Source organism: Alligator mississippiensis, chromosome 1 (genome assembly GCF_030867095.1).
Source record: "Alligator mississippiensis isolate rAllMis1 chromosome 1, rAllMis1, whole genome shotgun sequence".
In the NCBI taxonomy this organism is placed as follows: Eukaryota; Metazoa; Chordata; order Crocodylia; family Alligatoridae; genus Alligator; species Alligator mississippiensis.
Window position 1 is genome coordinate 77,493,352 of NC_081824.1, and position 27,239 is coordinate 77,520,590.

The window sequence follows — 27,239 nt, forward strand, 5'->3', positions numbered from 1 at the left end:
AAAAGGCCCTGGGGGTTACAGTGGACAATAAACTGAATATAAGCTAACTGTGTGCCCTTGTTGTGAAGAATACAAATACCATGTTAAGCTGCATTAGTAGGAGAATTGCCAGACTGAGGGAAGTGATTATTCCCCTTTGTTTGGCACTTGTGAGGCTTCGTCTGGAGTACTGTGTCCAGTGTTGGGTCTCCCACTACAGAAAGGATGTGGACAAATTGGAGAGAGTTCAGCAGAGGGCAACAAAAGTGGTTGGAGGGCTAGGGAATATGACTTCTGAGGAGAGGCTGAGGGAGCTGGGCTTATTTAGCCTGGAGAAAAGAAGACTGAGGAGGGAATTTAATAGCAGCCTTTAGTTACCTAAAGGGTGGTTACAGAGAGGATGAGGCTAAACTATTCTCAGTGGTGGCAGAGAACAGAACAAGAACAGTTTCAAGTTACAACAAGGGAAATTTAGAGTAGATAAGAAGAACAACTTTCTCACTAGGAGAGTAGTAAAACACTGGAACAGGTTACCCAGAGAGATTATAGAATTTCCATCCTTGGAGGTTTTCAAGACCTGGCTAGACAAAGCTTATGTTGGGGATGGTCCTGCTTTGAGCAGGGGGTTGGACTAGATGACCTCCTGAGGTCCCTTCCAACCCTCATTTTCTATGGTTGTCTGCAGCAGAAGACAACTAGTCATGATGCTCTTGGTTTACCTCAGTGGTAGATTAACCACATGATATTAATCATATTTTGCATGCCATCAGGAATCTAAACTCTTATTAAAATATTAATAAATGATCATAACATTAATTTCAGAGAGACAGTGATTTACAATACATAATGATATGTCTTTATTTCATCAACAGAAATGGTGTCTAGACAAAATTCAGTTAACACTAGCAATTCAAATGAATGAAAAGGGTTTTTTTTTGCACAATACTGTATTTACAATGAGTAAATGAAGTTTTAAATTCTTAGTTCATAGCAATGCTTTTTTCTTCAAAAAGGTAAAAATTCTTAGTAACAGAGAGTAAGCATTAACAGCCATCTCATTTATACAATAAAAATCACAAGAAACCACAGTCACCTAGAAAAAAATAAAGACAAGCTTAAGAACTAGTACAATAAAATGATGCATTGAATTAAGTTACATTAATCGCATAGAATCTGTGTAAAAAGTATGTAGAAAAACACCTGATGTAACCTGTTACAGTCATTGACCAGTTATGAGAGGTACAGAGGATTATACAGGTAGATATGTGTGAAAACTGTCCATACTGTTTGACCTGGGGAGGAAGAGAAAAGGGGTTGCACCCCCTTGCATACACTGATAAAACCCTGTTTTGAATATGGCCTCTGAAGTTTGTAAGGCATAGATTAGAGGTGCACTTGTATCCAACTGGTTCTGGAACAAACTCTTAGGGCATTTCCACCGTTGAAATTAAAAGTGATGCTTGCTATTAATGGTAAGCAAAAAGCACCAAAGATCACCAAAGTGTTTAGTATTGTTTCTGCTAGTCTGAGGGATCCAGATATTTTCAGTCAGAGCAAGAGTAGAAAGAACATTATTTAAACATGCACAATTCTTTCCATTATATCACAAATGCAGGATAACACTGTCTCATTAAATTGTAAGTACAATGGGTCCAAGACACAGCAATCCAAATGATGAAAATGTTGTCCCCATTCCAACCCACAAATGTTGAGGTGGTTGCTTTGGCATTATGATGGTGATAAGCCCCTTGGTAAATCTGGGGCTTAGATTCAGATTCTGGACACTCCCAGAAGTCAGGGATGGAGGGAGATGCCTGGACCCATACTTTGGTGCTGTCCCAAGGAAATCAAATTACGACAATTCTGCTATTTCCACCTTTTTCAGTGTGCCATTTATGTTCTGCATGCCCTTAATTAGTCCAAAGGAACAATTTCTGAACCACATGTGTGTTCAGTCATGTGGCAAATCACACCTATGCCAAGGACTATTTCATATATAGCTAAGAAGAATGATATTCACTCAACTGTTAGCTTATCTATTGTTCGATTTGGCTAATTGTGTTACACAGTTATAAAAACGCACTCTTCCCTGCCAAAAGTGGTTTTATTTCCAAAATGGCAGCATTATGTGTGTATTACATTAAAAAGCATCTCATTAGTTTTAACATGATATAAATAATACCTATCTTGGTGGAGTGTAGGAAAATACTGTACACTTTTTCACTGCAAGTAATGCCATTAGCTTTCAGACTACAGAGAATAACTTATTATTCTACAATCCACCAACAATAGATCTTTTATATGTACACATATTATTTGAACACACATATGTATATACACATATATTGTATTCTGCAGCATCAAATCTGATGCTGGAGTTGTGAAATACTCCAAACAGTGTTATAAATACACATATACGTATTATAAACAGGAAAATGTATGCACACACTAGCTATAATTATGCACACACACACACGTGCATCTGTGTGTATATGTGTGTGTATAAATTAACTTGGATTGCCTTGACAGAGGAACTACAATACAACCTTAACATGTTAAGAAATTCTTTATGTTAAATGTTTCTAGTTATACTTTATGGTAGATAAAAATAAGCCACTCCATACTCAGAAGATCCTCTTAGGCAACAGCATCACCACCATTACTCTTATTGAAGCAAAACTTCCCTAGACAGAACCTAAAAGATATATATTAAAAAAAGATGCAAAATGTAGACTACAGAACTTACTAAAATAGCCATCACCCACCATATTTTAAATCAGAAAGATGTGAACAGATTCCCCATGTTGTAATTGAGGAGCAATCAACTGAACCATGGAAGGCTGGAAATAAATCAGATTGCAAGCTTTTGAAGGCTTGGTGGATGTCCACATTATCTTATGGCAAAATGTACTACAATTCTATTCTCCAAGCTGAGCCTTATTTCTATTTTTCACATGCACAGTGTTGGATTACATGACACCAGCGAGGATATTATGTAGATGCTGGAATTGCAGCGTTTCATCAGGATTTTCCTAAAGGGTCCAACAATATAATATTACAGGATTACACTCACTCTGGCATGCAGGTATGTTTTTTTAATGGGCAATCATGAGGTTCAATATTAAAATCTAACTATACAAATATTTGTTTTGACTTCTTTGTAAGCCTTTACAAAATACAGACTTGACAAAATGTTGAATTTAAAACTAGTAACATACTCTCAACATTAATCGTTTCTCTGGCAGCCAGTTACATCATTCAGCAAAGTTACTCTATGCAGTTCCCACTCTCCCTTTTAAAGAGAAGTAGCAGTTGGCATACTAATCACTGTGGTTTACCTCTGCAGCACAATATTTTACTTCCTTGGGAAAAAAATACAAGGATTAGATCCAAAAATATAGTGCATCTTAAAAGCAGCATATACCCTTAGAAAGACATTTCATAAATTACTTGTACAATATATAAAATAATAGTTTATACTGCAGCATCAAATTCTGACGCCTGAGTCATCATATGTTAGGAAGTCTGTGATATAAATACTGGGATGTCCTGATAACATGGCTGACTTTTTTTTTTTTGCGCTACCTTTTTGTTCCAGAATCAGCTTGCAAATAGCTTTAATTGTATTCAAGGCACCCCCAGATAACGCAGAGAAACAAATACATTACATAGTGTAGTACTCACCTGACAAAAGCATAATAAGCCTAATGAAATGAGGTTTTCTGGCAGTACAAGTAGAGCAAAGGTAAATAAAAAGGAGGACTAGATGCAGAATGGACATAACTAGATGCTCCAGGATTCACATGCATGCTGTTTTAGTGCAGTATTCAATATGACAATCGAGTCCCATCTAGCACAGAATTTCAAAGCCGTATGTCAGAGCAAAACCTGCTGATTTCTTTGCAAATCAAACTGCACAATCCTTATTTAAACATAAAGCTTGTTATTGGCTAAATCTTTGAAGTTGCTAAATATAGCAGTTAACTTTTTTTTTTAAAATGAATTTTTTGGTCATTTGTTTTAATTGTTCTACCAGCACTACAAGATGTACATCAACTTGTGTCCAGTTCTGAACCTAATTCTCCTCAATGTTTCCCTTCAAAGTTAACTGAATAACAGTTTTGAAAGCCATGTGGTTCAGAATAGCAAAACAAAATATAACCAATAAAGGTAATACATGTGACTACAGATCAAGGAAGCAATGACACAAATCAGTCGCTTCTAATGATAAAGAATGATATCAAATATCCTGAAACAGCTTGGAGAGAGAGACTTATTTGAGCAGTGGTTTTAAATATCAGTTCTCATGAAAAAGAAAGTCAAGAGACCCAGCAGCCATCTGAGCCAGGTCAATCCAAAGAGATGCAGAACAATATGTTCTATTGGTGGGTTGTTTTTAACCATTGGAATGAGGTCAAGAGTACCAGTTGCACATGAGTTATTAGTAAAGTAAATTCTCATGTCAGGAAACTAATTAAAACTCGTATTTTATACTCATAAAATGTTCTATCTAGCTACACACACACACACACACACACACACACACACACACTTCAATGGGGGTGTGTATATATATCTATATCTATGTATATTTATAAGAGGTCACTTAAAAATAAAAAAGGCAACAGAAATATCTTTAAAATACTGTCAGTTGACCAAAAAAAATAGTTATGACTATAAATGTAATTCACATTTAGTTTTAAATTCTAGCTTTCACCATGGTCTCTCAGAAACAAAATTCTCTGCGAAGCATGGAACTGCTTTGCAACGTCAATGAATTCAAAGGAAAATCAGATTCTCCAGGAAGAGCTGCTAAATCAGTTACTTGCAGAAAATGGCTGGAGATTCCAAGTATATTTCAATCGCTATCTTTTAAAAGAAGGGATGATTTTCCCCTGTCCTTCAACCTTTTGAATTAGGAATTTATGGCATTTGTATATTTCTGAACATTTAAAGATAAAGATTTTATACAGAAATGATTAATACTTAAACATAAATATTATCCTACATTATATACTAATTTTTCTTTGTACATGCGGAAAAAACATTTTTCAACAAACATGGCACATGCTATATGCATTTCCTCCTCTGTAGCCAAGCTACGGTCGTTTGGGAGAAGAGGGTAAAAAGCAAGACTGTGGCAAGTGTGTGACGGTCCGCAAGCACAATCTTAAAACACATACAATGGAGCAAGGGAGCTGATTCCTCCTCCAATATAAGATGCTGATCTAACCGAGTGCCTCAAAAAAGCACCAAGACACCCCTCTAGTGTAAACGTTAGCACAAAACAACGTTTTGTCACTTAGTACTTGTGAGAAGCTGCTTCTTTAAACAGGTGTGCACAGATGATCGGTTTTGCAGCAAAAGCAAACAATGTCAACCTGTAGAGTATGGGTGTTGTCGTCAGGGATAAAGCCATTACACGCTGGCACAAGTGAGGGCAAAGAACCACAGAATAAAACTCAATACACATATAATAATTATAATAAAAAACATGAGGGTGTTTTTGTTTTTGTTTTTATCTATACTGTACATGCTGATGCTATGCTTGGAAAGCTGTTGTCTCACACAATCATGACATGATTCACTGATCACTTGATTGCTTGAGATACAAACTCAATACAGTTCCAACTAAGCCAATTCACTGAGTAGTCTCCTTTGAGACTGTGATCTTTTAGACTCATTTGTGCTGATGGCAAATGCTGTTAAAATGAGAAGAACCTATAACAAACACTTCAATGGGTAAGCAAGCAAATCAGGTATTGAAAAGTATATGGTTTGCAATTATAGGCCTGATCTTGCAACTGTTTCTTACAATGAACAGTCCCACTGACTTGAAAGAGCTTGATTATGACACTCAAAAGGCAAGTCCATTGAAGTACATGGGGTAATATCTGTGGAAAACGGGTATGAAAATAGAATTAGAGTCAATGGACTACTCAGGTGAATAAAGCCTACAAGCTGGGGGCCTGCTGGAAATCTCACTCAAGTCAATGTGGGTATTGACATCTACTTCAGTGGGCTTTGAATTAGGACCTAACATACAAATTAGGAATACTTGTCAGATTTTCCTTTTTTAAAATTTCTTAAGACCCAAATGTATCTTACCCAATAGGAATCTAAAAGCATCACTAACAGCACTTAAACTTTGCATGGGAAACAGAAATAAACAAATATAAAAAATATTCAAGCAGATTTGCTATTACACATCATATGGTGAATTCAGTATTTGGCAAGACTGTTTTTCCTACATGATCATCTCCTGAGTGTTTTGTTATTAGCTAAATCTTTATAATTTTCTTTACATGATAAAGCAAACAGTATTCTCAAGTTATACTGAAGTCACAACTTCATTTATGAAAAGAGGTTTGACCAGAAACTCAGTGCAAGTGGCAAAGTTGACCATTACTGTACAGTATCTGAAAGAAAATAAAATAAATCCACATTGCTCAAATGGCACGAAATCACCGTGCCAAAAATATGTTGTCTATAATAAAATCTCAAATAAGCTTCCAACATTAAAACTGTATAAATAAGTACAAACTGAATGATATTGCTGAACTGTGAACCAAAAGGGGAGAAAAAATCATGTAACAAGTTACCAAACTAGTTCTAGCATAAAAGACAAAAAAAAAAAAAAAGGAATGTTGGAACTTGTTTATACAACAGAACTGAAAGTTTCCAGTTGTAGGATGAGAAAAATTGAGGCATGCAGGGGACTTTTGCATATGGATATATATATATTTTATATATATTATATATAATATGTACAGTTTAGCTATAAAACTTTGATGTGTAAAGAGGCTGTCTTCAATGAAAAATTGAACATTCAGAGGAAATTCCTGAGTTAGGGTTTTGTGACATGGGCCACTGAGAAAAAAAAGCTGCAGTTGGGTCCTCAGAGGTGTTATGTCCATCCCTGTTAAGATTGAAATCAACATACAAAAACAGACAGTGTTGCCACTGTTTAGTTCCCTGCCTGAGCAAGGGATAGCACCATTGTGAAGAAAACTCCTGCTTGTAGAGAGGAGGGAATACTTAAAAACAGTATTGCTGCTAAGACCACTGTAGTGTGCACCAAATACGTTCTTCTAGACAACAAATGATCACTGCCACTGGCTGACTGAAGAACACCTGACCAGGTGTAACATAAGGTTACAAGTCACTAGGTGTAATCTTTCCTAGGCTGTTCATCCGTTGTACATTTATCAGTCATTTCCTGACAGAAGTCTACTGTCACTGTTTGGCTACTCTGTTCTAGAGGAAGCTCTCTTTCTGAGTAAGTACCTTGGTCAGCTCCATCCAGCCCTCTTCCAGCTGTACAATTTTCGGAAATGTTGTTAGGTAGCCAGTGAGCTCCCAGTTGCACAGAGCTTTGCTCTGAGCAGCATTGCATGCTTTCTCCAATACACTGGGATGTCACTAGGTTTTGCTCTACTCCAGCTGGTGAAGGGTCGATATTTGTGGCTGTTGGTAGATCCATAGGCCTGAGAACAGGGCAGTATCGGTGAAGGGCTTGGATCTGTTCGGGGCTCTGCATATCCCTACACACTTCTTGGGAAAGACATGAAAAATTATCTAACAATTCTCCCATGCATGCTTTCAGCTGGTTCCTTTCCGACAGCAATTTCTCTTTCTCACACACCTGAAAAAGAAAGAAGGCATCTTAGCTTTCTAAAGGCCCATCCACTTGATGCTGTTAAGGCCATGTTCCAGGTTTCTATACTCCATTAACCACTGCGTAAAACTGAATGGCATCTGATTTTATGCAGCAGAGCACAAGTCACATCCTCATTTCATAACCGGGCCTCCATGTGTCCTGCCAACAAACCACTGCTAACAAGATGTTTGATTGGATCAGAATAAGGTTACTAACTGTGAATGGCTGTTGCTTTCTTCTCTGATATTCTGGCTACTGATACATGGATTCAGAAAAGAAGATTTCGTATTGGGGGAAATCCACTATCTACAAAAGTATGAGGTGTTATCAGGTGGATCAAGTGAGGACAGGTTGGGAAAGTACAGTTCATTTTATAACCCAGAGCCAGTCCCCCTGGTCAGGCTGGTACTGACTAGTGGGTGGGGAGAGGGTTGCCTTCTTCTGTACTGTGGCATGTGGTCCTTTTCCTAAGATCTTCTGAGCACTTATTAACCTACCATTTTCCCATCATTGAAGCAGGGGGGCACTAGTAGTGCTCTCATGGTTTACGGTGCATGTTAAAGGTTTTTTTTCTTTTTTCTTTTAAAGCACTTCAGTTATTGTCCCCTGTAGCTGTGGGAGAGGAATGATTTTAGGGATCCTTCAGTTAATGACTGCTTGAGAAAGCAAGAGACTGGACTCAATTGCCCAGGGTATCCCTTCCAGTTCTGTATTCCTGGAAGTGCAGTTGTGTGTGCATCCCCACTTTGGTTTACATTTCAGCTAACAAAGTTTTTTATAACTCCTCTGTGTGAGATGGTTGGGTTGCTAGAACAACAAGATCTATGTAGATGTGGATCCTGTGGGCTGTGTCATTGCTTGCTCCCTTCCTGACCTACTGTTTCAGCCTGCATGCAACTGGAGCAGGCAATTATCACCCACAAAGACTTCAGCCAGCACAGAGTTCACTGCACTCACACGGCACTCAGTTTCTTTGAGAGACTTGCATAGTGTAGAATGGTGGGAACCAACCTTTTTGGCCAGAGTGCCACGAATTAGCCCCATACTCTCTCTCTCTCTCTGAGTGCCACTTAATCTGCTGCTCTGCTTTCTATATCCTGCCCTGTGCTCCCTGCCCAATCTGTTCTGTTTTCTGCCCTACGTCCCCTGACCAATCTCCTGCCCTGCTTTGTTTCCTGTCCTATCTGCCACTGTGCTGCCTATCCTCTCCCTGACCTGCCACAGGCCACACAAAGAGACAGCGTATGCTACTTGTGACATGTGTGCTGCAGGTTGGCCACCCTGGAGTAGAAGACTGCATGCTGGCCCTGTGTGCCACGTGACCTCCACTCTACTGGAACGAAACCAGCAGTATCTGACTTATTCTGTCTTCATTAGTCATTGTGAGATTGCTACCAATATAATCTCTCTCCCTTCCCTTACTAAAAAGAACTTGTACCATGATGGTGCTGTTCAGATACTATTCATTATGTTGCGAGTGGGGGATAGAAGCTGTGCTTTGAGGGATTTGTATGGTTAAAGACTGCCTGCAAATGCAGGGATTGGACTCAACTGCCCAGAAGGCCCCTTCCAGACTTAGGATAGGGGGAGAAAGGGTTGGGTGAGTTTTATACTTAGCTCTGAATGCAACAAAGCCTGCAGCAGTTTTTCTTATTTCTGCCAGTGTGTTTCACAGGCTTAGTGCAGCACAGGTAGAAACTCTGTCCTCTACTTACATGTCTCCTCCCATTCAGGCATACAATTGCTGAGTGTCTTGTTATACCAGTGGAATGAAGATCTTATGGGAGGAAGTTAAGGAATGAGAGACAGGGTCTCTCAGGTAACCTAATCTCATGCAGGACTTTGAACTTGTATTATAGAAGAGAAGGAATGTACAGCTCAATTTACATACACACAGTAAGTGAGTGAGAAAAGGGTTTTTTCTTAATGAAAAAATTACTTTAAACACTAGGAAAATAACAATTAAAGAAAGGTTTGAATTCATGCAAACAACAAACTAGTATCTAAGGCCAGAAGAGAAATTAGCATAAATATCTAGTCTGACCTCCTACGTAAACACAGACAATGGCATAAAATTACTGAGTGAAGTTTTGTGTATTAAAAGATACTTTCCCAATGCTTTAAGACAGTGCATAGCAGAAAGTTAGCTGCAAGATTACAGTGATCTTTAGTTTATGATGAGTCTAAAGCCCATGCTGGGATCATACAGCTTCAATGAAGCCACGGGTATAGGAGAGAGACAGAGAGAAGACATTACCCGAAAACTACCACTTCCTAAAATACTGATAAATCTACCAAGCAAGCATAAAAGTATTAAGCAGATGCCAAAGTGCATCTAGAAGGGGATACATTATGTAAGAGAATGTACTCTGTGTGTGTGTGTGTGTGTGCGCTCGCACGCGCGCGCGCAGATGACAGGGAAGGTAAGTGAACAGAAAGATGGGTCTATGAGGAAAGCATACAGAAAAAGACTAATATCAACTGCAGGGAATACCATTTCATATATTGCCTAGTAAACCACTAGTGGCAGAAGGCAGCTGAGGAATAGGAAATAAAGACAGTGGGAAAATCCCATTTTTAATAAGAAGTAAAGCAGTCTAGACTAGTCTAGCATTCCATAAATGGTGAAATGGGGACATACTGGTCACCCACGGAGTGTGGCACAGTAATTTCATGAAAGGGTGTGATCATGTGGCAATTTAAATCAATGGGGAGTTTAGCTGTTTGTGTTCCAAAGGAAAAAACTAACGTGCAGTCCTGACAAATGTCCTGAAATGCTTACAGTCAAGGAGGGAGAGTTAAGGTTTACCTGAGTTATCTTAATGTTGTCATTTCCTAACCTCACCAAACTTTATTTAGGATTCTTTTACCATAATCTTTTTTATATAGAATTATAGTATACAGGCATACACAGCCTATTTCCTATATCGTGTTTTTGAGACTTACTTGAGAAAAAGTAAGTCTTTTCCCCTTAAGAAAAGATTTTTGATTCTTGGAATTTATCAGAGGCCTGGTCCCATAGTGACAAGGACTCCTGTCTTGGATTTAGCAGAATTATAAGGATCTAAGACCCCTGGCATTGGTTCACCTAATGGTGTGATGGGATCTGTTCCCTGATCCCAACATTTGTACCTCGTGCTATGTCACATGTGCATGGTAGGACATACGATTTTGGGATTGGGGATTAGATCCCAATCATGCCATTACTATTTCCCATGTTGGTCCCAGTCCTGGGACTGTCCTGAAGTGAGTTTGACACTCAGGTGCAGTCCTAGAGCTGGGACCTGCAAGCAGCTGATTATTAGTCCCAGCCTTGGGACTACAGCAGCATGTCAAATTTACTCCAGTGCAGTCCCAAGGCTGGGTCTAACAATCACTGACTGTTGATCTCAGCCCCAGGACTGAACTGGAGCTGGTTCAACTCTGGTGTGGTCCTGGGGCTGAGATTGTGGGTCCCACCCTTGGGACTACACTGGGGCCAGCCGCAAAGCCTCACCATGCAGCCAGGTTGTGTGGCAGGGACCCTGTCATATCTTTTATTTAAGGTGTGATGGAAACCACGGCAAAACTATTCCACATATTTTATGAAATAATGTTATGGCTTATTTCCTTTTTATTGCACCATTAATTGTCTGAATGTGTGGTCAGGATACTATTTAAGACACAACTGGTTAATCAGGTCTTAAGTGTAGTGTCTACCAGGGTTCTAAGGAATTTTGCCCCTGAAGGATGTATTACATTAAATTATAAAATTATAAAAATACCAGTCTGTTAGAATTAAGCTGCTATGGTGGATGTGGAACAAACCAGTCAGGACTTGTCTTTACTTTTACAATCTAGAGTGAAGTGTGATGTGAATGCAAGGGGCAACAGCTAATCTCATAGTTTTCCATGCTCAGAAAAGCCATTTGTTGTGCTTTTTTGTTAATGGCTAATTGGCACAGACAGAATAAAAACCTCACTACTGGAATTAGGTCCAGATTTAAAAATGAGCCCAGCATGAGAATGTTATGCTTCGTTTTGCCAAAATTTACACGTCTGCACCCCTAAGTAGAATTAACTACCTCATGTATCTGGGTCTTCAGTCCTTGAATGAGACATTTAAGTGTCTTTTGGTCAGGATTCATAGCAGCCAGGACGCTATGCAGGGAGGTGTAGACAAGGGCTAAGCGACTGGAACTGTGACTCTCTCTGGGAGATGGGTGGCATTTATGCAACCCCAAGTTGAGCATTTCTGTTAATGTGGGATTCACAATCAAATACTTGCCAAAATTCATGGCTTATTGAACTGCATCTAGGTCAGGACAAGGAGAAGCAAGATGGCCTATTCACCTTTTTTCTCAATGGCCTACTGGTGATGGCACTTGTTCAGAAAGTGGCAGACCTGGGCTTTCTAGGAGGCATTTGCCTCGTATTTTCTACTTCCTAGGAAAGATCCCTAACCAGGAGATTAGGAGGTAGATTAGCCTGAGAGAACCCTTTACTCCCCCTCTTGAAATGGGCCCACTGGGCATCTAAGAGTGTAAGAGTCAAGGAAATTAACAGAAAACAAGAGAGAACATGACTGGCCCAGTGAGGGGGGACACTCCCCTGGGAGGGAGTGAAGGAGCCCTTTTATACACTGTGGACCAATAATTATTTAATACAAGCATATTTGGTATTAAATAACTAAGCAAAACTTAAGCTGTTCTGGGTTCAGAACCCAGAGGAGTACCTTCCTTACTAGGTCACCGAAGCAGGCTCTAACTTGCTTGCTCCACGCACAATGTTTATTGAAGCAAGCAGCTATTTAATATATGACTCCTCTTTCATGTGCCTGACTAAAAAGATTTTCTTTGTCCCTATTTTTTGAGGGCTTCAACATCACAGCATCTGAATGTTTTCCCAATCTTGATAGATTTAGTCTCCCTACTTTCCTGTGAGGTCCAAAAGTCACCTCCATTTCACAGACAGGGGAACTAAGAGACACAGAGAGACTAGGTAACTTGCTCCATGTTAGACAGTAAGTTCTGCATTCTCTGTGCCATTAGCTTATTTGGCTTCTTCTACTGGACTCAGCCTCATTCCTGATACACAGTGCATGGCTGAACATGACTATTTTAACAAAGCTACACTAAGAGCCACTCCCAATGGGAAACCTCTTGTCTTAATAATCAACTGAACAGGCCCCACATTTTCAAGCCCCATTAAACTCAACCTAAACATGAGTATGTGTCAAAATGGATTTATTAAGCTGGACACTTAGGCTGACATCTGCAAACTCCAATACCCAATGGCTTTAATGGAAACTCGGCATCCAGTACCTCATCAGGAAATCTCAGCTTTAGTTCCTTAGGTTTCATTAGTTATTTAGTTTATCACTAGAATCCCAAAATGTTCACTTGTGGGGATGTGGCGTTATGCCCTTATATCCACATTTAGGCACTGAAATAAAGATAGCCTGAGGTGCTGCTGTGCATCTGCAACTCCCGAAGTTATGCACGAAGTTAATACGTGCTCAGTGTCTTTGACAACAGGGCCATTTCCTCAATTACTGATGCTTCAGAATGACCTTAGGACCCTAAATTGGAATTTTTTGGTCACGTGCTGTAAATCCATCTTGCAACCCTCATGATAAACTACCCCAACCTTCACCTTCATAGTGCTCGTGGTGTGTGAACTCCTCTGTGAGCAACATAACACGTGGCCACAGTACTTCACTAAAATTTGAACTATATGCACATTTTATTTCACTTGCAGTTTAGCCCTTAAATCTCCCACCTGAAGTCTGAGGAGTACATTTAATAGGCAAAATGTACATTTAATGACAGCTGCACTGCTACTGCTGCTTTTTGTAGCAGTGAGAAGCCACACTTTCAGGAGAAAAACAGGTGAGAAAGTGCCTTAAGGTACAATCTATCCTGGTATTATTGCCCTCTGCACACATGGTCAGGTTGTGTGCAACTGAGACACAACGATCTATTCTATCCACAAGGTGGAGCAGACTGTGTTGGCTCAACTCTGCAATCTGGTCTAGATAGAAGCCAGGACCTTTTCTTGTCCCCTGTTTGCTGGCTTACTCCCTCTGTTAAGTAGTGGTGATGCAGCAGTGAGCAGTCTTTTTGCTTTTCCAAGTATGGGGGCTATTGTCATGCCAGGCCTGGGCACAGGACTTCAAGGGAGTTATGATTTCTTGAGTCATTATTCAATTCAGTGAACATGGCATAATATTATCTCACACTCAAGATACCATTTCTCATATAGGTGCTTTTAGGGTTGGTTTGACCACAGAAGTGTTCAAGCAGAGAACGTATTCTAAAGTTATCTGAGATCATTGCTATCAACACCAGGAAATAAGACATTCTGGCCACATCTCAGTCATGAACAAAACTCTGGAGGTGGGTTTGATGGTGTATTTTTTCATTTGAGAGATTCCTATTGTTGTTGCTGGGTATCTCATTTATCTATACATTTGCACTCCTTATCATGGTTCTTCAATTTCTTTCCAATGTTTCTAGTCTGCTTGGTGAATCAACAAGTTGGAGATAATGTGTGATGAGCTGAAATAACCAAAAAAAAGGAAAAGAACTATCCTGAGCTAAATAAAAAAAAAAAAAATGTTCTCAATGGGGAGACTATTCTATACACAAACACCCCCTTCTCCAGCACAGCAATAATGATTCCTGAAAATATTTAAAGAGATTGTTGAGTTGCTCCACGCAGCACTTCTCTCAAGATGCTGATATTTATCTTGGTTGCCCTATTTGAGAAATAAAGTCATGAGTAAGGGCTAAATCTAAAAGGGGGTGTTGGTTTGGTGATATGGGCATTCTCAAGTTTAAATGGCAGCTGCACATCTCTGGGAGTGGAATCCACAAGCCCAAGTAAGAAGCCTAAATTCCTCATGCCTTAGAGAGACAAAGGGACTAGGACTGGGGTTGAGATGTACTGAGCCTAAGATGGCCAACAGAAAATGCTGAAGAGGGATATCCTCTCTCCCAGAATTAGGTGCCTTTCTGCAGCCCTGACTGACTTATCTGTGAGACTAAAGCTATAAACAGACATAATTCTCGAGTGGGATCAGCTGTGGTGGGATGTGTCCCAGCAGAGCTGATCTGCTTTATTTGGCGACACAGATATTATGAGTTAGGGAGCAGCAGCATGATACATGCCCAGTGAAAGCCCTACTAAGGGATTCCTGAGACGCATGTCCGGAAACAAGAGAACTCAGGCAGGCACTTCCAGGACTAAGAGCTCAAATATGCAGGGGAATTCCCTGTGTGTGCAGAATCAAGTCCCTGAAACCCTGGGAGTGGCTGCCTGAGGAGGCTGGAGGGCATGGGAAGCTCTGCCATAAGACAAAGAAGGAGGCAAAAAAGTAGCACATATTTTTACTACCTATTGTCATGGCCACAATTGTTGGCATTTGTGGTGCAACAAGGGGCACAGGCCTCTGCTTGGACTTTGTGCTGCCATTAGCATTTTATGGCGGCCCAAAAGCAAGGACTACTTCCAGCTTTAGATTCACTCTCCAAAGTCCTCGATTCACTTCATATATATGTGCCTGGCTTATTCACTCTCCATGCCTCGATTCACTTCATATATATGTGCCTGACTTATTCTCTTTAGGCATGGCCAAGCATCTTAAATCAGTAGTGGGATAGTCAGTCACCTCTTATTTCTTTATTTGATTTACATGCTGATTTATATTGGCATATAAATTGATCTGATATAATAGTCCAGTGTTAGCACACTCACTGTACAAACTCCTCTTCATCCTAATGGGGAAAGGAGATGGGTTCAGTTTCTCTCTCCTAATTCCCAGGACAGCTGGAAGCCTGGCTGGGGTCACTTTCTACCCCTCCTGTTGAAGTGCAGCCACTAGGCAGTGAGAAATTCAAGATTCATGGGCCAGAATGAGACTAAGCAAGAGGGAATGTGACGCTGTAGCCCAGGGATTAAGGCACTCCTGCTCCCATGAATGGTTAAACATTTTAAAAAATGATTCACTTATGCAAAATGAACATACAATCCCTTAAGCAGGATCTGTCTCCAAGGCTAGAAACAGCTGTGGCCAAATGAAGCAGATCAACTGTGCTATGATGTGCCTTGACAGTGCAGGACAAGGGACAACGTGATCTTTGGAGGTGGGTCTGGATGAGTGGGGAAAGGTTCCCTGGGGTGCCTTTCTGTAAGTGGGGAAAGTGTGCAGGTGCACAAGGGGCTTGTGGGGTCCCTAAGCCCCCAGACCACCTGCCCAGTGTGGCTGGAGACTTCAGAGCAACAAAGCAGTAGTCTATTATTACCTTTTGTTATGTCACCGATTTTCTTTTGACTTAGCACAACAAAGGCTAGTGGCGTCCATTTGCTCAGCACTTGTGCTGCCATAAATACATTTATGGCATCACAAATGAGACATCAGTTGACATTTGTTTCTACCCTATGTAACTCATGTGGGGCCAGAGAGAGGGGTCAGGTTCAAGTAATCAGTCAATCATTTCTGTTCTCCAATCCAGGGCTCAACCCTCTAAACTAAATTTACACGGTGTAAATTAGCACTTACTTGAATTAAGCACTCACTTTTTGACTTTTCCCACCTCTCTCACCATAAGGCAGGGAAATTAAACTCATGTGGCCCCATGGGTCAGATGTGGGCCACATGCTGGAGCCAGTGCATAGGGCCAGTCTGGTGCAGCACTTGCCATGGACTGGCCCCCATGTGCTGTTTTCAGTCCATGCACTGGCTCCAGCCTGTACCAACTCCACAGGTCAGTCCAGGGCATATGCTACACATGGCATGCAGGACCGGTTTGGAGCATATGCTGCATGTGGTGCCTGTGCTGGATCAGCTCTATGTGCTGGTTCTGGCACATGGGGCTGGTTTATAGGCCCAATCCAGACTGGTCCCAGATCCAGCATGCAGTGCCAGTCTGGTGCAAACATTGCATGTAGCAAATGCCCCAGACTGGCCCTGTGCACTGTGTGCAGTGCAGATCAGCTCCAGCCCCTGCATGCTGTGAGCAGCATGTGCTGCCAATGCCAGACCAGCCCTGCACACTGGATCCAGCATGCATGGATGGTCTATGGATCTGATCACACAGGGTGTGCCAGCTCCAACCCTTGTATCATGTGCTGCCTGCACCAGATGGGCTCCATGAAGAGCAAGGCCAGTGCATGCTGCATACAGCACCCCAGTTCAAGACCCATAGGCAGCTCTACAGACCAGATCTGAGGGCCATATCTTTGATACCCCTTCCATAAGGTATTTTTACTGACATTCCTAATAATGACTTACACATGGCAAGGGTGGATCTAGGGAAGTGATCTAAACTCTCTCCACCTCCCTGTGCTAAGGTCCCCTCTACTACACTTATCAATCTATCTTTGTGAAAGCAAAATAAACTGATCACTTGGACTTACCTCATGTACATACTGGCTACAGACTGAACTGGAAGCATACTGAATACCTGTCTGTCCCTCAACATATATTCATGTTATCAGAGATAAGTGAAGGTGCCACATGTGACTTACCAATTTGCGGATTTCACATTCTAAGTTCTGAATACAGTCCAGTTTTCTTTTGCGGCAGCGCTGAGCTGCGATCCGGTTCTTGCTGCGCCGGCGGACATCATGGATAAACTCTAACTGTTCTGAGGTTAACTTGTGCATCTTTATCATCATCTGGAAATCGTTCCTTGGAAGATCTGTGATTTGATCAACGGGGAAAGGAAGTTTCACCTAAAAAACCAAAGCCCCCCCCCGAAAGTCAATCTGCTTCTTAATACAGTTAGAATAATGCTGCAACAAGGACTCAATGTTCCCCACCTACCTCACCCCCACCCCCAATAAATAGATTATCAACAGTTTCACAACATCATCTAAGGAAAATAAACATAAATATTTGAATACAACTTCCCCAGAGTTGATATTGAGGGTAGGGAATAAACTGTATGGGCTAGACTCTCAGCTGGTGCCAACCTGTCTGATCCCAATAGAATTGACAAAGTTCTGCTGATTTGCACGAGCTAAGAACCAGGCTCTATGGGCACCTATACATGAGTCTGTCACCTGCTCCGACACATGCTAATTAGCATGCATCAGAGTAAACTTGACTGAGTCTGCTGGAGTGTGCTAATTAGGGCTCCAGCAGCCTTGGTGTCATGTGTATTCAGCATCCCTGCACTTCAAAATGGCAGTGGGGGTGCTTCAACTAAAGCTCGTCAAATGGGCTTTAGTTAAAGTGCTCCCCGCTGCCGTTTTGAAGTGTGGGATGATGAATATACAAGATGCTGTAGGCACTTTAATTAGAGTACTTCCTTAGAACTGTTCTAATTAAAGCACCACCAACCCCACTTCAGAGCACATGTAAAGATGCCCTATGTGCCTAATACTCCCAAAGAAGGTTCATGAGAGATTCTATTCCACTAACATGAAAACCAGTACTTTAAAGTGACAAGAGCTTCTTGGAGGAGTTAAGTGACTATTATTTTACTAATTTTTGATGAGCCCAGTTTCAGTGGGAGTTTTGTCTGTTAATGAACCATTGAACTGAGTCCTTAGATTAATGGCCAGGTTAAATGTGCAACCAGTACACAGCTGTGAGACAACTAGGGGTGTGTGAAACGGGCCGTATTTGATTTGGATTGAATCGGGGACAGTGATTCAATTCGTTGATTTGGATTACTGTCCCCGATTTGATTCAGCTGAATCCGAATCTGAAGATTTGATGCTGATTCGGAGAATCAATGATTCGGCCATAGACATAGCTTTAAATGTTTTTTCTATATACCTCGAGGTACCAGGCATGCCTCGTGAAGGCTGTGATGCTGGGGCAGATGGAGTGTCCCACAGGAGTGCAGGGGGAGCCCCCACTTTTTCTGAGGTATGTCGAAAAAACATTTAAAGCTGCGTTTATGTCTGAATTGTCAAATCTTTCCGAATCGATTGGGAGGGTTCCGATTTGATTCGGAGAGATTAAAGGGTCTCCCGATTCAGTTTGGATTTGGAGATTTGGCCACTGAATTGGGCCGAATCTCCACCAAATAGAATCAGGGACTGAAGCTTCACACAGCCCTAGTGACTACTAATAGTCACATATCACACCACAGCAATAAGGACTCGTCTTACAAGCAATGTTTTCAAATGAACACAGGAATGCAGGGCTTGGATAGACCTCCTGGTTTACTGAGCTTAGTCTCCAAACAATGCACCATAACTTGTGGGAAGGTCAGAATAATTCAAGACAACAATCCTTATACCTTCCTCATCAAATATATTCATGCTAAAACTCCACTGTTCAGATCTCATAAGAACGTGTTACATTTCCAGGAAAAATCCCCAAATCGCATTACTGGAGAAAGTTTCCTAATTTCCAGAATTCCTGTCCTGCTTCCACAGTTGCAGGCAAAGACACCAGTTATCTGGTTTTTATTTTAGAAATTTTACCCGTTTTTCACAGCACACAAAGTCAGGCCAGGACACAGCCTTTGAGGCAGCTTATGCGTTTGTACAAAGGGAAAAGTTGCCTGATAGATTGAAACAAAAGCATTTTTGACAGTGGAAGTGCCATTCATCATGTAGCTAGTGAGCCAATAAGAACTGTGTGCAAAAAAAGTCCAAATAACTGAACCGGAGTTTTATTTTCCTTTTAGGTCAGAAGGCAGGGCAGAGTGGCACCTTATAGACTACCTTGTTCAAAGAGGCATAAGCTTTTGTAGGCTACAGGCCAGGCTTGTCCAACATACGGCCTGCGGGCTGCCATGCAGCCCACCAAGCCATTTTCTGAGGCCCGAGGTCCCTCGCTAGGGACTGGCAGGTAGGGGAGGGGAAGGGAGCTTTCACCCCTGCAGGGCCGGCTCATCACATGAGCCGGGTCCCACCGCTGCCACCCTGAGGGCTGTGCAGTGCGGGGCTACCCCAGCTGCGCCTGACGGGATGAACTGGGGACAGTGCCTACTTTTACTTCTCTTCGGCTTGGCCCCTTGCCTCCAGCATCCCGCCCACCTAACGGGACCCGCCGGGCTTGGCAGCCGTGGGGGGGGAATGGGGCACGATGCCTGGCGCAGGCAGTTGACAGGGCAGCCCCAGGGGGGCCTCGGCAGGTGGGGTCCTGGTGTGACCTCTGCGGGGCGAGGCAGTGGGAGCTGGTGTCTGAGGCCACCGGGGCTGCATGCGCAGGCGGCTGGGCACCATGGTGAGCGGGGCCATGCGGGCGGGTAGGTGAGGGGCTGTGGTGCAGCAGCCACCTCCCTCCAGCCCCCCTTGGGCAGCACCAGCTCGTGGGGCTGTGCTGCTCGGGGGATGGAGATGTGGAGTATTTATTTCTCCCCTTCAGTCTCTGGGGCAGTAGCTGGCTGGATGCAGAATGGGTCCCTCCTGCCCCTGTCCACCAGCAGCTACCATGAACCTTGCAGTAACAGGCAGGTGCAGTTGGGCTGCACAGGCAGGGTCTCTGTGGCCCAGGACAGAGGGTGTTTGAATGTGGCTCGCCGGCCCACGGGGTGATAAAAAGTTCATGATCCGGCCCCGCATTCAAAAAGGTTGGACACCCCTGCTACAGGCTATATAGCATTTGCCAAAGTAGGCTGTCTACAAAATCTCATGCTTCTTTGTAGTCTACAAAGTGCCACCCTACCCTGCCTAACTTCAGGCTAACGCTGCTAACTAACATCTTTTTAATGTCATACCAGCATTGTCCAAAAGGTGGCAGGAAATCTTTTCCCTTTGTATAGTTCCCTTCTTTTTTGATCAGAGTAAACTCTGCTAAATCCTGGCTATTGAAGAAAATGCACTTAACTCCTGACCACACTAAAGCTACCTTTTCACCAAATTGGTGGAAAGGTTTCTCTGATATTCAAACATGCAGCTATCAATCTCAACCAGTAGCCTTCAATCTCAACCAGTAGCCTTTAAGTATTTGGAGATAAAGAGATTAACTACACAGATAACTAAAAGGCAAACACCTTTTTTTGGCTGTTTCTGTTTGATTTGCCTCCCTTCACATACAACAGTTTGCTCAGGGCAGACACATAACAACACACACACTGGCACAACCATTTACTCTCTCCACACAGGCAAACATGACAGTAATTGCTTCATTTCCTTATTTTAGGGCTTGTATTTTTAAGCTCTCTTATGTCATAGCTTCACTTATCTCTAAGCCCAGGCCACATGAAACTCTGTATAAGCACCTACTGTATCCTTTCACACGACTTTCATGCCATGAACTTTGGCCCCCTGTCCCACCTCTGAAATGAAGGTCCAGAGACTGCTTAATATAACACACTGCACTCCAGGTCAGTTTAACGTAACATGAAATAGCATGCAGGCACTGCCAGAGAAAACAGTACTTTGCTGTTTATACATAGAGACTGACCTTAGACATGGTGATGTGGACTATCTTGTTTGCAGACTGCTAACTAATGATATGAAGAATGTTTGATTTCCCTTTCATACCCTTTGGACAGTAAACATAGACTTAATGTCATAAGGTTTACTCTCAAGCTTCAACCAGTGGCTGAAAAAGAAAACAGCTTGTGGCTTCCTCCACCATAGTTTAATCACAAAAAAGGCTTTTACATTCACATTTTTCCTCACTTGCTTGACACCAAAGGTGTGATGTCTGATATTCTGCTCAAAAATCATGTTTATCTTCTGACCGGAAACATACCTTCATGTCATGGCAAGGAAAATGTTAGTGGTAAAGCAATAGCATCCTTTTAAAACTTGCAAGCAGAAACAGCTTGAGGAAATGGTCAAATTTGAAAGAAAAAGATTCATACAAAAAGTAGATTAAAGATGAAAATTTGCATATAATCTGCCAACTATTGCAATCCATTAGAAAAACCACGGTAATACCACTGACTTCAATGTGCAGAGATATACAAGATAAAAAAGGGCAACATAAAAAGTGCACTTTTTATACTCTACAATTTATTTTAATGCAATCTATCCCCACTGTTACATACATATTAACTGAAAGAAGTAATCCAGATCTTGGTTATGGTGGCTAACTACTTAACTGTATGGCTAAGATAAGGTGCCACTGGTGTTTTATGCTGATTGTGGGCCAGGTTACCATTTAGTATGAATCAAAATGGAACCATGTCAAATTACATTAACTGAGAATTTGGCCATGTGTCTTTGAGGCTGCACAATACAACATGTCAACACTGGTTTCATCCACTATGTAAATTACCCTGGAATCCGGATAGGATGGCTCAGAATAGCTGTTGCAGTAGGTACTATTAGAGCAGTGGTTCTCAACATTTTTAGACTCCAGGCATTTCTTGAAAAATGCCAACTTACTTTTCATTCGTTTCTTGACTACAGAAAAAATAACAAAGAATTTTTCTGTTGCAAAGAGCTCAGAAAAACCACAACAGGTAAGAATGTTTTTATCACTATGAATTACTATTTGAAATTTCTGGGTTTATCTTATGAATCATGTTTGCACACCTGACAGTGCTAATAGTCGGCTTTTTAGACCAAACACAGCTACAAGCTATATACTTGAAGCATGAAGTTATTGTAGTTAGTCGTTTGGAAGTGTAAACTTCATTGCTAAACAGGAAAAAAGCAAAATTTAACTCCCTGCCTGACAGCTGAGACCTTCAGGAAAGAAACCTGCGGGAGCTTTGTGCTTGCCTAATCTGCATATTCAGCAACTTGTTTACAAATGGACTTTGAAACCCAGGGGAACCTCACCATCCTTCACCTCCCCTGTGGAAGATGAAGTTTCTTTTCTACCCTGGAGAACTTTTACAATCTCTGAATTCTCCTCTGCCTGAAGTTTTCGGGTGTTTGGACCCGAAAACTTGCAAAGAAAGAATTTTTTTGTTACTATTTAGTTGGTCTAATAAAAGATACTGCCTCTAAACTAAAAAGAGTTTTGTCTGTAGACTACACTGTATTTTTTACTGCTGGTTCTTCTTGCGGTAATTCTACACCAGATTTTAGTACTGTCAGAATGATGTTGTAGCTGTGATGGTCCTGGAATTATGTGAGAAGTGAAGATTTTTGTGGGTAATGCCTTTTATTGGACCAATTGCATGGCTGGGATAAAGTCAGACAAGCCTTTGAATGTGAGGTATTCTTCATTAGGTTTGTGAACATCTCGTCTAACTTTATCCCTATCAATTTGTCCAATAAAAGATATCATCCACAAAAATCCACACCAGATTTTAGTAAGTTATAGAATATAAGGCCATATGTCATGTCTGCTCCTTTTTTGGGTCAATGCTAAGGCAATTTCCATCAGTTTAAATGCATCATTAGTCCAACCCTGCTCAGGAGTTGTTTAGGATGCATAGACTTTAGGATAGTTTTCCTGTAAACCAAGAAATACTAGGAAAGTAAAAGAAAAAAATAAAAGGAAAAGTTCTTAGAATTTTGTCTTTCATATAGTAAGAAATTCTGCATTCCCTGGTGTGGGATATTTCAAGTTTGAAACATCAGCAGACACTCCATTCTTTCAGTGAGTTATTACAGTAGAAGCTGACTGCATGAGGAATAGAGCAGTTAAGTCTTCCAAATTCTTATTTACTATCTGCACAATTATTCTTGCTGGATCTTTACATCAGAGCAGGAGTCACTGTTTCTCACTGAATGTTCTTCAGAATTACTACACCCTGCATAACTAAGCACACCAGTGCATTCAGCTATTGCAATTCATAACTCTCCTGAATTATGAATGACCCATTCCGATGAAACCCAGCCAACCCAGCCTTGTGAAAAGTAAAACTTCTGTATCATCATGAGGAGTTGTTCTCTCTTTTGGCAGCGGAGTGTCAGTATAAATGTCATCACTTCTAACAGTTAAGTCAGTAGTCATCTAGACCAGCGTTTCTCAACCTGTGGGTCACAAGAATATACGAAAGGGTCGTGGACAAACTTTAAAAATGGATTCTCCTTTAAAGGAGGAAAATGTGGGAAACCATGGCTTTTCCCTTGCAGGCTGGCAAAGTTCCAGCTTACAAGGGGCTGCTTGGGGCCTCCCATGCCACACACCCACCCACCCCCTGCCTCACACACTGGAGGGTGGGCCTTGGCAGGGGGGCAGTGTGTCAGGAGTGAGGGGCACTGGGTCAGGACTGGCCACTGATGTTTATAAATGGATCCTCATACAAAAAATGTTGAGAACCACTGTTCTAGACAAACAGGGAGAACCACTGACTCAGCAAGTGAAAGGTCCATATATAACCAATTAATTATTTCAAGCCTCATTAGTTATTGCCAATGTAGATAGCATGTTTGCTGCTACCACTACTCACATACTGCACTAAGTACTGCTTCATTTTTTAATATAGAGAAGAAATGGGCTCCAGTATCATTCATACTGTCAACATATGAAGTAACTGGAAACTTTTTCTATCTAAGGGAAATTAATTTCTCATCTTTTCTTTCTTCAGCATCTTATTTGGGTACTAAACAATACTAACCAGAACCTTCTTAACCTTAATAGTGAACTCTGAACAACTAAAAGACTTATACAACATATACTGCACAGCTCACAGGAGAGGGATAAAATGCTTCAGGGCAGAGGAGGCCCCGAGACACCAACTGCTCCTTTAAAAAAAAATCAACAGAATTCTTCTTCTTTTTCTGCTGCTTTATTTAACTAACAGAGTAAAAACTTCTGGCTTCTTGCTTTTCCAATTGAAAGACAGAGCCTAATGACAACCTCTGGTATTTAAGCTGTCTGGCACAGAGAAAGCTTGCAACCCAGCAGGAGCTGGGTACACTCACCATATTTACTTGACTATAAGATGACCCACATTAATTAGTTTTAACTTGAGGGAAATTTATAAATTTGCTATAATTTTCCAGGTATACAATCTAATTATTGAAAGTTTGCCTTGAATTTGTCCCCCTCCCACTGCTATAGCAGGGAAAATAAATCTGAGGGATCAAGTGGCTCCCCCTTGTCCTCTGCACCTCAAACTTCTTCCCTGACCCCTTACTATCAGACTGTGCTCTCACTGAGCACATGGAAGTGAGGAGCAAATTTGAAAGCAGTGACTTTGAAATAAACGTATAGGCAAATTACCATAGTACCCATAGACTTAGTTCATCCAGAACTGACACAATTTATCTTTTTTGAAATGGCTACAAGTTTTAGCACAGGTACTCCATAAACACACTTTCAAGCAGCACTTTTGTACCTACTTGGATATAGTACAAACTATGCATAATCATCCAAAGCCAAAAAACTCATGATTTACCACATAGTTCACTGGGCCAGGCTCCAGCAGAGTCAAAAGCATTTCAAGCCACAATAACCCGACAGCTCAGCACTTAGCCTGCAAAGGATTCAGGTGCTAATTGCCTCCTATTCATCACTGGAACCGAGTGTTCTTGTCACAAGTCCTGGCAACCTTCAAAAATTTATATGCAGGTAAGGCGCTATGCAACCTGGTCCAATTCCACCTCATGGAGGGCAGGGCCACACTAATCACATGCAAGAGGCTGAGAGAGGAGGCAACAGAGGGATTCTGGTTAACTGTTTGGGGTCCCATTTGGTGATGTTTGCCAGACATTTAAGGCTGATGAAGAAACAGCAATCATTGGAAATGGGAAAGAAAGGTGCAGCTCAGCTGTGGGAGTGAAGAGGAAGTAAAAATATATTCAGTGTTGTGGCTCACCATGACAGGACAAACAATCCATGCCGAGGAGAACTACACACAACAGACACTACCATATATCTAATTCAGACAACTTATACTAATTGCCTGCATGTAAGATTCCTGCCGAAAGACTAGAAATATCTGAAGCCCCTGGTGGGGGTGGAGGATAGTTGCCAGTTACAGGGCCACTGATGGTTTTGGATTGCCTTATGGATTTGGACTTGATTTGGCTTGGAACGTGAAAAGTTTCTTTAAAAAAAAAAAAAAAGGGTTTCCATATTTACCTGGCAGGGGAAATACCATGACCAAGATGCAATTAAAATGGCACGGTGTACTGCAGGGTGCACCCTTCCCTGCTTGTGGACATGACTCCCTATGAGAGCCTCATAGTTAACTTCCCACTGGCAAGCTTCCAGTGGGAGGAACTTGGCTATACAGCAACTTCCTGGAAATGGGAGATTCCTCCCTAGCTTGGTCCTGCAGCTATATGGCTGAAGGCAAGCAAAACCTGGGGGTATCTGAACTCCAAGCCTTGGGGCTTGGGCCTGCACACAGGATGCCTGCCAAAAGATTTGGATGCATCTGAAGCCCCAGGCTGAAATGTCTGGGATGAATGATACTTGCTGGTAGTATGGCCACATATGGTTCTTGAATGATTCAAAGGATTTGGAACTGATCTGGCTAATTTGACCTGGGACACTAGCAAAATTCCTTTAAAAAAAGAAAAAAAAAGGATGTTCCCACTGGTGTATTTGAGATTTCCTTGTATGTGAATATAAAATGAGGAACGTTTTTTCTCATGCTAATCGGGGGAAAAGCTCGTCTTATATTCAAGTAAATATGGTAATGGATGGCCTGCATCTGAGTAGCAAGGTGCATGGTCAGAACTACTACTGCTGCTAATGCCTTCCTATACGCAGGTGGGGGAGGGTGGGAACATTACAGGCTCATCTCTATTTACACTGAAGGCAATGGTCAGCTACAGTGGGAATGAATATAATTGTACCAGCAGTGCATGCTTTTGAAATGCAGAGCTGAATACTCTGTAACATGGCAAAATTCCATATGCACGCACACAGATATGTTCATATACACATGCATTATTACATTTTTATTTCTTCAGAGAAAGATTTCTGAAATGGGAACTGCCTTTTCTGGCCTCAATCTGTTCCTCCTCCTCACCCAGAGGACAATCAAGCATGTTTCCCAGCCCAAAGAACACACGCAAGGACTTCTCGTCTGTGGTAAGCAGTTTCAGAGCTGAAAATCAATCTATGGGATGGGCAAAGTGCAAGGAGAGCCTTAAAATTTAGGATGTGGGGGTCATAAGGTTCTTGTTGGAGAGCCTTCTCCTTCAGACTTACTTCTTCAATACACTCATCTCTCTTTCTTCTACACCAATCACAATCCTTTCCCAACCCTGATTCTGCCAGATACCATAACCTCCTGTCCACAATTCTTCTATAGTCAAGAACTCTCAGTCTGGTCCTGCCAGCCATCTCTACCTCTTTGGCCATGATCTTTCCAACCCCCTGTATGGTGTGCAGTAGGCCAGTGATCCCAATCAGCTCAGTGCCAACATTCAGAGCATGTGACAGACTGGATGTATTGTATTTTCTTGCATACCACATGCTCTCAGGTAAGACATGCACCTGTTTTTTTGGGAAGGAAGAATGCAGAAAAAAAAAGATTTTTTTCCAGAGTTATGGCTGCATTGAGCAGGGACAGAGCATAATGTTCAGCTGAATCACCCTCCCTTTTCTGCTCAACTAAAAGTTGAAACCATAGTCGTTGCTAAATACTGGTCTCCATGGGTGGATCTGTGATCTTAAAAAGAGCTAAAAAAGAGTCTCCAAAACTATGAAATTGGAAAAGAAAGGCCAAGAACAGCTAGCAGGCATCAAAATCACTCAAGGAAAGATTAGCTTGATTCGTGGAATATCAAGACTATCAAAAAAGAGAGATGATCAATCACTCCATACCTGTTGAATGAAAAA

At 41.6% G+C, this 27,239-nt stretch overlaps 1 protein-coding gene across 9 annotated transcripts in view; it reads right to left on the reverse strand.

Annotated features, from left to right (window-relative positions):
* Positions 1-812: 812 nt before the first annotated feature.
* BACH2 (BTB domain and CNC homolog 2) overlaps positions 813-27,239 on the reverse strand; it is a 274,189-nt gene continuing 247,762 nt past the window's right edge. For all 9 annotated transcript variants that reach the window (XM_059732064.1, XM_019496904.2, XM_059732063.1 and 6 more), the window contains 2 exons: positions 17,150-17,356; positions 813-7,624 (listed from right to left, as the gene is read on the reverse strand). In XM_059732064.1, coding sequence (XP_059588047.1) covers positions 7,145-7,624; positions 17,150-17,356 — 687 coding nt within the window. In that variant the 3' untranslated portion in view covers positions 813-7,144. The remainder of the gene's footprint in view (positions 7,625-17,149; positions 17,357-27,239) is intronic.